The sequence below is a fragment of the Medicago sativa genome, chromosome 6 (assembly GCF_051527215.1).
Source record: "Medicago sativa cultivar Bolivia chromosome 6, Bolivia_mono, whole genome shotgun sequence".
In the NCBI taxonomy this organism is placed as follows: domain Eukaryota; kingdom Viridiplantae; phylum Streptophyta; class Magnoliopsida; order Fabales; family Fabaceae; genus Medicago; species Medicago sativa.
In genome coordinates this window covers 10,638,093-10,649,188 of record NC_140754.1, presented here as the reverse complement: position 1 = coordinate 10,649,188, position 11,096 = coordinate 10,638,093, and the positions used below count along the sequence as shown (strand labels likewise).

At 33.9% G+C, this 11,096-nt stretch overlaps 1 protein-coding gene across 1 annotated transcript; it reads right to left on the bottom strand.

The window, feature by feature from the left end:
• Window positions 1-299: 299 nt before the first annotated feature.
• Window positions 300-10,879, bottom strand: LOC146912754 (disease resistance protein RPV1-like). The gene is made up of 5 exons (XM_085722241.1): window positions 10,245-10,879; window positions 8,445-9,549; window positions 7,896-8,171; window positions 5,940-6,863; window positions 300-1,068 (listed from the first exon to the last, which is right to left on the bottom strand). Exons 1-5 carry the CDS (start codon window positions 10,730-10,732, stop codon window positions 562-564), a joined length of 3,300 nt encoding a protein of 1,099 aa, XP_085578367.1. The 5' UTR covers window positions 10,733-10,879; the 3' UTR covers window positions 300-561.
• Window positions 10,880-11,096: the final 217 nt, after the last annotated feature.

Below are 11,096 nucleotides of genomic sequence, written 5' to 3'. Positions count from 1 at the left end.
AAGTCTTACTAATGTTTTGCTCAGAAATTAAAATTTTGTAGACCAAACTCAAATCAATTTCTTTTAATAGAAAGTCAACAATAATAATCATTAACAGTGCAATTTTCACTCATCATCAGTACACATCCAGAAAAACATTAATTTTGTGTTGTCTGAAACATCATATTCTGTTCGAAACCATTAGAATTCCTTCTTTGAGAGTTAGATTCTATCGGTTCATCCGTAGAACCCATGATCCCATTTCAGAATTAAAGAGCCATCCATCCACTTCAAATGATAAAAAAACCTGTGGAGAGAAATTTGCCAAGAACATATTATATACTAGGTTCAATCTAGTAAGGTACTTCACTCTGAATTAGAGTCGCATGCTAAATACTAGATATGCCATGGAGAATTGTAACATAAGTTATAATCTTTTATCTCTCTTTAGGATTACAAAAAATTACAATGGATAAAATCAAAAAACTTCAACCAAAATGAAAAACATTTGATGCCAATACAAATGTTTGCAAGCAAGCACCATAAGAATTGATGTTTACCAAGCCATTGTTTTACCATTTTTCATTCCATTCGATTTTTCTTCTTTCTGTTCCGATTGAAGTCATCAGTGGGCTCCTCTCCAGTAGAGAATCTCTTAGCAGGGCGTTCATTTTCATCACATCTACTAGCAACGGCATTCAAATTTTGTGCATCATATACGAGATAAGCTGCTGTCTTTTTGGCAATGAAATCATTCTTGAAAACAAAAACGACCTCCACTTTGTTACCAGGTTCTATACTTGATTTTAACCTCTGCCCCTCCTCATCTTCAAAAGAGACTAAAGCCTCACTCTTATAGAGCTGAATGGTGGTCTTTGTGTGATTTATCACCAATACATTTTTAAGGCTATCTGATGTTATGTTATCCGGAGTTGAAGAATAGACAATGCACATCAATGACATCAAATAACGCCCTTCCACTTGAGGGACTTGAAAAGTTACAGAAGAACCTTCAGAATTAAAGGTTAACCAATTTGGATAACTATCACCGGGGAGAAAACGACCATCACTCCCATTGACATCCATATTCTGTGAAAGCAGATATAAGCTCAAAATTTAATCGACAAGTATATTAATATCACGTTGTCATTTATTCAACAACTAAAGATACAAATTTTCTCATAAAGTAATTAATCATAATTTTGTTGTCAATTTTTTAGAAGTTACACAGAAATATTTGCTTCAATTCATTATACAGACTATTAGTCTCACTTAAAAATTCCATATTAACCAAAATAATAGTGAGGGTGAGATAATGATAATGAGTAATGACAAATTGTACCACTCTCTAAAATTTTGAAAACTGTAAGTGTGTAATAGTTTCTTTTCATAAAAACAAAGTCCATTCAAAGGATACCACAACTCAACATGCTACCAAAATCAAAACTTATCCAAGGATTACTTGTAAATTAAATATATAACTAACATGGAAGATGCATACATATTTTAGGACACGAAGATCCAATAGGATTATGACCCAATCATTGGGCGCAACCCACACAAGCATGATTTTTAGGAAGGGGTAGAAGCTGAGGGAAGCTTGGTGACTTGAACCAGAGTCTTAGGAATAATAATTAATTAATGGTTTGACCCACACTTTTAGGAGAATAATTAATCAATGATTTGAGCCACGATTATAGGAGACCAATTAATTAGTGGCTTAAGCCACAATTTAAGAACACATTAGTTTATAAGGGAGAATAAGAGAGTGTAGAAGGCATTCAATACCTTTCTATCAAATAGTTACAAGGAGAGTCAACTCTCTTGTAGGAGCTATACATTAGGAGTCTTTGACTCTGGTTTATCTCCTTCATTTTTCTATTTTCACCATTGTAGAGCTCTTAAATCATCATTTTTCATTAAATGAAATACAATTTCATTCTCTTGAATTTGCAGTTCTTTCATTTGTCCGACCTGCCGGATTCTCGAGAGTGATAGCGTAGCTATGCTTGCTTCTAATGCAAGCAATGATTTTTGGTTATGAAATTAGGGTTTAGAAATTGAGAGAATTGAGAGAAGGAGAAGATTATTGTTGTAATCTATTGAGTTTCATTAGCTGTGAAGAATGATTACAACATGCCTTATGTAAGAGGCTTATTCACATTGCTTGCTTAGTAAGCTATCTAAACAAACATAACTAACTCAAGCTAGTTTTCTAACTAACCTGTAACAAACTCCTAATCATGTGTTAACCTAAACAAACTTAATTAGATTAACACTAATCAAAACTAAGTGAAACTTGAATTTGAAACTAACAGAGAGGAGCCAGTGAAGTCAAGAACTTCTCATGCCACCAAATACGTGTTGGAAGAACGACTTACCACGATGGAGAACTTTGGAGAATTTCGAGAGACGATGACGACGGAATTCACCAAATTGATACGGTCATCAAAAGGTCACTCGAGTAATTCTGGGCATACAACAACAACAACAACAACGCCTTATCCCACTAAGTGGGGTCGGCTACATGGATCAAATGCCGCCATAATGTTCTATCAAAGACCATTTTTGGATCCAACTCATTGACCTCTAAATCTTTTCTAATGGTTTCTCTAATAGTTTTCTTAGGTCTTCCTCTACCTCTTTTAACCTGACTCTCCTCCATTTGATCTACTCTTCTTACCACGGCGTCTACGGGTCTTCTCTCTACATGTCCAAACCATCTAAGCCTATTTTCTACCAACTTTTCTACTATAGGTGCTACCCCCACTCTCTCTCTAATGATGTCATTCCTAATCCTATCATGTCTAGTCTTACCACTCATCCAACGCAACATCCTCATCTCCGCTACGCTTACTTTACTCTCGTGTTGGCTCTTAACCGCCCAACACTCCGTACCATACAACATTGCCGGTCTGACTGCTGTCCGATAGAACTTTCCTTTCAGCTTAAGTGGTACTTTCTTATCGCACAAAACACCTGAGGCTCTTCTCCATTTCAACCACCCAGCTTGAATACGATGATGTACATCAGCTTCTATTTCTCCGTCATTTTGTACTATGGACCCAAGATATCTAAACCGTGTAACTTGGGGTATGATATGATCTCCAACTTTCACCTCTAAGGTAGACCCACTTCTCCTTTTACTGAAGTTACATTCCATATATTCCGTCTTGTTTCTACTCAGGCGGAAACCGTACGCTTCTAAGGCTTGCCTCCAAGTCTCTAGCCTCCCGTTTAACTCCTCCCTCGACTCACCAAGCAAGACTACATCATCTGCAAAAAGCATACATCTCGGTGCTAACTCTTGGATGTGTTCCGTCAGTACATCCAAAACTAAAGTAAAAAGATAAGGACTTAGGGTTGACCCTTGGTGCAGTCCTATTGTTATGGGAAAATCTCCGGTATCCCCATCCTGCGTCCTCACACTAGTCGAAGCCCCCTCATACATATCCTGGATAGCTCTAATATAGGCAATCCTCACCCCTTTCTTCTCCACCGGTCCCAAGCCCGGGTAAAATGGAGAGGGTTGTGTTAGGCCTCGACAGCCAACGTAAAACTTTGTCGAATCTCTATGACATGGACCAAATTCTGGGCATCAAAACGAAAAATATGATGGAATATCCTATGGCACTAAAGAAGGTGGAGCTGCCATCGTTTGATAGTGACAATCCCGTAGGACGCACAAGAGCGTCGATCTCACACACAATCAAATATCCCGTTCGAATGGCAATAGAGAACAACGAGGAAACAACGGAGATCAGAATAGGGGTGTGAAACATCTTCCTTGTTCAAAATTAATGGATCGTAAAGCTCGAGGGTTGTGTTTCTGATGTGGGGAGTGCTACCACTCGCACCCTCAATTCACGTATAAACAACTCTGTCGTAATCCTGGGTGATGACGAACTGTTAATGAGGAGGGAGAAGCCATGACAATTGAGTTGAAGGATGGAGAGAAGGAAGACATACTTGTCTACAACTCAATGGGGCTGTGTGAAATGACGGAGGTCAACAAACTCAAGGTCGTCAAACCTGCAACACTATAACTAGTGGGGTGTTTGAAGGGAGTACCAACTGTGATTTAGGAGACCATGTTAGTTTATAAGGGAGAATAAGAGAGTATCGAAGGCATTCAATGCCTATGCTCTGAATTAGGAGTCTTTAACTCTGGTTTATCTCTTTCATTTTTCTGTTTTCAACATTGTAAAGCTCTTAAGTTCATCACTTTTTATTAAATAAAATACAATTTCATTCTCTTGAATTTGCGAGTTCAATCATATAATAGTTATTTCTTTAATTTTAATTTTGACTACTAAAAATATTCAGTTAGCCATTTTGTAAATTTTAATTTTGACTAGTAAAAATATTCAGTTAGCCCATTTCAATTTATCTTTCCATAAGGTGTCAACTCAATGATAAAACTTTGTAATCTCAAGAAAATGTTCATCAATATCACTTAAATTATTAATAAAAAATTACCCTTTTTAGAAAATTTAGAAAAATAAAATAAATATCTCACAAGCATTTATTCTGTGAGACTAATAATAGAGATATGATCATGACCAAGATGTCGTTTAAATGGATATTCTTTCTTTGAACCCTCCCATCTCAACAAGTATTCCAATTATAAATCTTCGTTCTGCTCTTAACACTCACATTTCTTATGCATCAGGTTTAACAGAAAAATTTGGTTATGAAAAAACAAGCATTTCAATTATACATTTGTGATTTAGTATCAATTAGGTAGAGGCAATGATTCTCCCACACGCTCGTATGTGTGTCATGTAAGCTTGTCAATGACTGATAGCAAAATTTGCTATAATTTGGCCATTATTTTAATTGCTGAAGTATTGGTCACCTATAAAAAATAATTGTATAGACTTGCATGTATTGATATATATATATATATATATATATATATATATATATATATATATGGGTGTATCAAGTGAGAGGACTTTTATAATGAGAGGATGAGAGGATTGAATAAGAACCCTTGGATTAAGTTTAATGGTTGTGATTAATTTGCTCATTGGAAAAATCTCATGTTCTGTCTGTAGTTAATAAATTTGTTATCTTCCTCCTAGGCTCCCACGCTCTTATCTCCCTACATCATCTATACTCATGCCCGTGTAATAGTTGTTCCTCAAGAATAAAAAATTCCTTTTGCTCCCAATTTCACTTGCCAAATGAACATCAATTTCATACCTTTAATTCAAAGTATTTTTTCAATACATGTTAGGGATTTCTGCAATTGGGTTTAATATAAGTTAGAGGTTTTAGCAATGGTACCACAAGGATAAAAAGGTAGAGAATATATTTAAGCAATTTGATGGTTTAGAATTGAAATCGATGGTAAGAAAAATTGGGGCATGAAACAAAAAATTAGTTTTAGGTTAAAAATTCCAGAAATTGTAGAGATAAAATATATGAAATTATAATATAAAGATGAGGATTTAAACGCCTTTGTGGGTAGAAACGGTTGTGGTCTTGAAGAAGAAGTTGCAGAGCAGAAGGGCACAAGAAAATGAAGGCGATGACGTTTTGGGCTGAGGGGAGAACTGAAGAGTCGTGGAAAGCTGAAATGAAAAGATGGTAAAAGGATAACGTACAACATGATTTTCAATGAGCAAATTAATCACAACCATTAAACTTAATCCAAGGGTTCTTATTCAATCCTCTCACCCTCTCATTATAAAAGTCCTCTCACTTGATACACCCTCTATATATATATATATATATATATATATATATATATATATATATATATATATATATATATATATATATATATATATATATATATATATATATATATATATATATATATATATATATATATATATATATATATATATATATATATATATATATAGACACACACGCTATAGTATTCAAATATATGATGTGATACACACAAAGCAATCATAAAATAAGGGTATAGAGAGAGCATTTCAAACCTGTAAAATGATCTCTTTGAGAATGTTGGTGAGTTTGCAATTCATTCTCATTTGAATTAAAAGAGAGTTGAAGGAATGTTTTGATCCTAAAACGTGCACTTCACTGCAGCTTTGAACCAATGCAGAAGTAGTCATATTTGAAACTTGTGATGTAGTTGTAGTGGGTACAGATTCTTTAGAGTTTGTGGCATGTAAGGCATCCAAAATTATTTTTGCATCTTCAGAAACTTGAAGTTCCGACCTACACTCTACCCATAGACTTTGAAGCCCTGAAAGCTGGTTGGAATTATACGACAGTTCATGTGAACTACAAACTTCATCTGAACTAACTTCATCTGAACTAAGTTCATCTGAACTAACTTCATATGAACTAACTTCAAGTGACAGTCTATGTGGACGACTCTTTAGAGATGACATCAGTTCAAGAGCTGACATCAGTTCAAAAGATGTTTGATTTGGGGATGAGAGATTATTTGTTGGTGACATCCAAGACTGAATGATAGATGGAAATAAATCGTGTGAGAATCCTTCATAACCGCACAAAGAGATATATCCAATGCTTTTTGATCTCAGTACTGAAAGAGGCACTCTTTTTATTGCAGTGTTATCTGCAAGCAGAGTGATTAAAGATTCCATATGTTCCAAGTCATCTTCCAAATTGTCAATCTTTAAACAGCCAGTAAGGATGAGAGTTTTCAAAGATTTCAACTTATATATGCTTCTTGGGAGGTTACATAGGCCAATACAATCTTCCAAATTTATCAGAAGAATTTTATTGAGATGGCCAATGCTAGGAGAAATCTCAGAAAGACTTGGACAATCTGTGAGTACTAACTTTTCAAGATTAGGCAAGTTTGAAAAGTCTGGAGTTTGTGTCAGATAATGACAGTGACTAAGATTAAGAATTTTCAACTTCTCCATTCTCTGCAAGAACACAAAAATAAAAGAGAAGACATAGGGAAGAAGCATTAAATAATGAACGAAAGCAACTACTGTGTATCACTAACCTTAAAGTAAGACATTTACATTAGATTTGTATTTATTTATTTATTTATATAGTGGTGCTATTTATCCCTAAAAAACACATCATGAAGGTATCACGTATGAAGGATAAGCGTTAGATCTTGGAATTGTTGGAATACATGAGTAGATGGAAATGAAAAAAACCATGCTGCAGTTACACTTACGGTTATCGTGAGAAAAGTTATTGGGACATGTAGCACATCATTATTTCTTACTCCCTCCGTTTTTAATTATAAACAAATTTGACTTTTTATGTTCATTCAATTAATGATGTATGCGGTTCATATTATGGACCACATACATCATTAATTGAATGAACCTAAATAGTCAAATTTGCTTATAATTGAAAACGGAGGGGGTATACCAACAATATACATTGGTGTAGTATTACTTTAGGGAAATAACTTCGAAACAAGGAGATGTTTTCGTATTATATTGTCATAGAAATTATGAAAGCCATGTCTGAAAATTTTGCTGATGTAGTTCAAAGATTTAAAATGATACTACATCCTTTCCTATTTATAAGCTCCTTTAGTACTTCTCACATATATTAAGAAAAATTAATTTCTTTTTCCTTTCAAATGATGAGGCTTATATTAGGGACAAAGGTAGTACTAGTTCATAGTTTTGAAATTTAAATTTTAAGTTTCTTTAATCAAATAGTCAATATTGGAGGTATTTTCTTTCCAATTCTTCAACTACATTCAAAGTTCTTGCACAAAACTACATAAACTTTCTTGCACAATTAGATTTATTTAAATTAGAATTACAATTCAAGACTATTCGTTTATCATTTTGCCTTGTTAAAAAAAAAAAAAGGACTATTCGTATATTAGTATCGCAATTGATACTACTATTCATTTAAATCTCACCATAAATTTGAAAAGTAAAAATAACTCATGACATGCAAAAACATAAAATCAAAACTAATACCTGGATCTCTTTCCACAAATCTTTGACATTACTGTTTTCTAACTCGATGGAAACTAAATTTGCTTGATAAAATTTTGTAGGTATGCATGATAAAGGAAATCCATTCCAAGAAAGCCATCTCAGATTTCTTGAAAGATGTTCAAAATTCCCATCAAGCTGCACACCAGCAAGTTCAAGCAATCTGAGTTTCTTCATCTTCTTAAATGCTTTAGTACTATAACATTTTGCACTATCTCTTGGCAACTTCAAAGTCAATCCCTCAATAGCTTTTGTTCCCTATGCAATAGATACGACCAGAAATTCAAGCATGCACAACTAATAGATACAAGGCAGTTAAAAAAATATTGTGATGAAAACTATCTTAAGCTTCCTTGTGAGAAACCAGAAACCATGAAGCACAAAATGGTACATAGCCAAATTATTGATGTTCTTGTGATAATCAACAAAACAAATGGATTTTAATCATAGATGAATACATGTTAGTTTTTCTTCTTTAAGATTTGCATATTTTAGATAAAAGAATAAAATAAAGGTATATGAAGTTCTTACAGTTTGTCTTGCTAATACATCATCAACATCCTCAGGAAGCCACAACCTGCTATACTCCTCAGGATCCTTTTGTGGATCATTACAAATGATTTCTCTTCCCATATCTCGCAACAAATCATGCATTCCAAGCTTGTTATCATCATCAATATATACTAAGCTTCGCTCAACAAGGACTCTTATTCCATCTTCAGCAAACAATCGACAGCCATTTAGTATATGTATAACATCATTTCGGTCCTTACCAATAAAGAAACAAGCTATGTCAAGGAATATTGCTTTCTGGGATTTATCGTCTAAACCATCATAGCTTATTTTTAACTTATTTTGCACTTTATTATTGGGAATTTTTTTGAGTTTCTCCAGTACACATTTCCATTCTGTTACATCCCTCTCATACAAATATCGCCCAAGAACTTCTAGAGCTAGCGGCAATCCCCTGGAATACATAACGGCATTTCTAGAAATTTCAACAAATTCTGCTTTGGGACTCACTTGCTTGAATGCATGCCATTTAAAAAGCTCAAGTGATTCACTGTAATCCATTTCTTTATTAGAGTATACTTTGTCAACTCTATTCCCTCTAAGTATGTCCATGTTTCTGGTAGTGATAATAATTCTACTTCCTGAACCAAACCAATTACGACTTCCACACAAAGCATCCAACTGTTCCAACTCATTCACATCGTCAAGTACAATAAGTACTCTTTTATGACAAAGCCTGTCCTTTAATATAATTTTCCCAGAATCAATACTTTGTATCTTGGTCGTCGTTCCTCTGAAGATATCAGATAGAAGTTGTTCCTGTAAATCCACTTGTTTGGTTGGTTGCTCCCAAACTTCCCTAACATTTGCAAGGAAACTCCTCCCTTCAAACTTGCGGCCAATTTCATTATAAATGGCTTTTGCAATAGTTGTTTTTCCGATTCCCCCCATACCCCACATCCCAAGTAGTATTACACCATTTGATTGTTGGATGTCTAGCAGCTGAATAACATCTTGCATTCGAGAATCAACTCCCACTGGCTTATCAGCTATGAACATGTCTTTCTTGTCAAGCAGATGAGTAATTTTTTCAGTAATATCCTTGATGTCCTTAGTTTCATTCCTACAAAAGTAAACCCAAGAACATGTGTTTTAAACAAGACAGATATGCATGCATAGAGGATATAGGTACATGCATGTATATGCATTAGGGTGACAAATTGATCTCATTGAGTATGGTCGGGAGCATAAATCAAAAGACATCATGGGGTTCTATCTAAAACCATATTTTTATTCAACTTATTAATGTCTAGATCTAATAATTCACCTCATCTTTATCTCATCTACTCTCCTAACTACAAAATTCCCAAGTCTTCTCTCTACATGCACAATCAAAAGTATAATAATGCACAATCAAAAATTATCCATCTTCACATTTGGCCCCTCATTTAGAGTAAACTCACATGTAGCATTCATAAAATTCATAATATTATAATAATCTCTCACAAAAAAATTAGAATTTTTTAACAAAACATGAATTTAATGAATTTTTTTATATTTTTGACGGTTAATAATTAATATTTAATTTATGTTTTGTTAAAAATTATAATTTTTATTTTTAGAACTGTTTTTACAATATTCTTCACATTTCTGCACTATTTCATTAAAAAAATACAAAATTAAATTAAAAATAAGGACCAAAAGTAGTGATTGAAAATTTCATTGAGACTAAGAGTTGAAGGAAAATTTTAGAGGGACTAAAATGAAAATTTTGTGTATTTGTAGAGACAAAATATATTTAACACTAAATTAAATTACCTGGAATTTAAAACAACAAATCCAGCAAGGTCAGCAGCCTCACGAAGTGCGTCTCTCCATTTCAATGACTCGTCTTCCTCCTTCTCCACCTTTGAAATCTTCTTATTCAAGAGACTTTGAAAGGCTTTTCCAAACTCACCGGTTTGATGTCGCACAAGAGATGGATCTACCCCATAAAACACTGGTAGAACAATTTGACCAATAGTTCTGTAACAATCCATTATCTTCACCAACTCTTCAAGACACCATCGCGATTCGGCGTAATTTGTTGAAAAAACGATTACAGAAATTCGAGACCCTTCAATTGCTTGCATTAGTGACGTTGAGATGTGATCTCCTCTTTGAAGCGAATCGTCGTCTCTGAAAACGCGAATTCCGGCGTTTTGAAGAGAAGCATAGAGATGTGAAGCGAAGGATGCTCGAGTATCTTCGCCTCTAAAACTTAAGAACACTTCATGCATCCTTGTGTCGGTTCTTGCAGAAGACATGAATGGATGAACGAAAGTTAGAAGAATGTAAAGCAAGGGATTCAACAAAGAAAGAATGAAAGAAAGAAAAGCCAAACAAGTGAGCAGGGGATGAAGTCAAGCTAAGGTTCACAACAAGTCTGGTTTAGTCGTTGTTCAACTCCACTTGCCATAAAACAGTAATTTATTATTATTACTTTGAAAAAAATTATTTTATTATTACAAATACTAATAAAAATACGTGTTTACGTAATATTGCGATAATTATATAAAAAAATGTTTACAAATAGTATTAAACAAAAATTATAAGTATTGATATAATGTCTTATAAATACAAAATCTGTTAAATAGTTGAATCACACTGGTAGTGAATTTTATTTGTTGA

Bases quoted from the DNA above. Each gene is read 5' to 3' on its own strand.
- LOC146912754 (XM_085722241.1), bottom strand. From the start codon at position 10,732: ATGTCTTCTGCAAGAACCGACACAAGGATGCATGAAGTGTTCTTAAGT. The intron at 6,864-7,895 runs GTATTAGTTTTG...GTGTTCTTGCAG, and splicing joins ATTTGTGGAAAGAGATCCAG to AGAATGGAGAAGTTGAAAAT. The intron at 1,069-5,939 runs GTTTGAAATGCT...CTGCTTTCACAG, and splicing joins TCAAAGAGATCATTTTACAG to AATATGGATGTCAATGGGAG.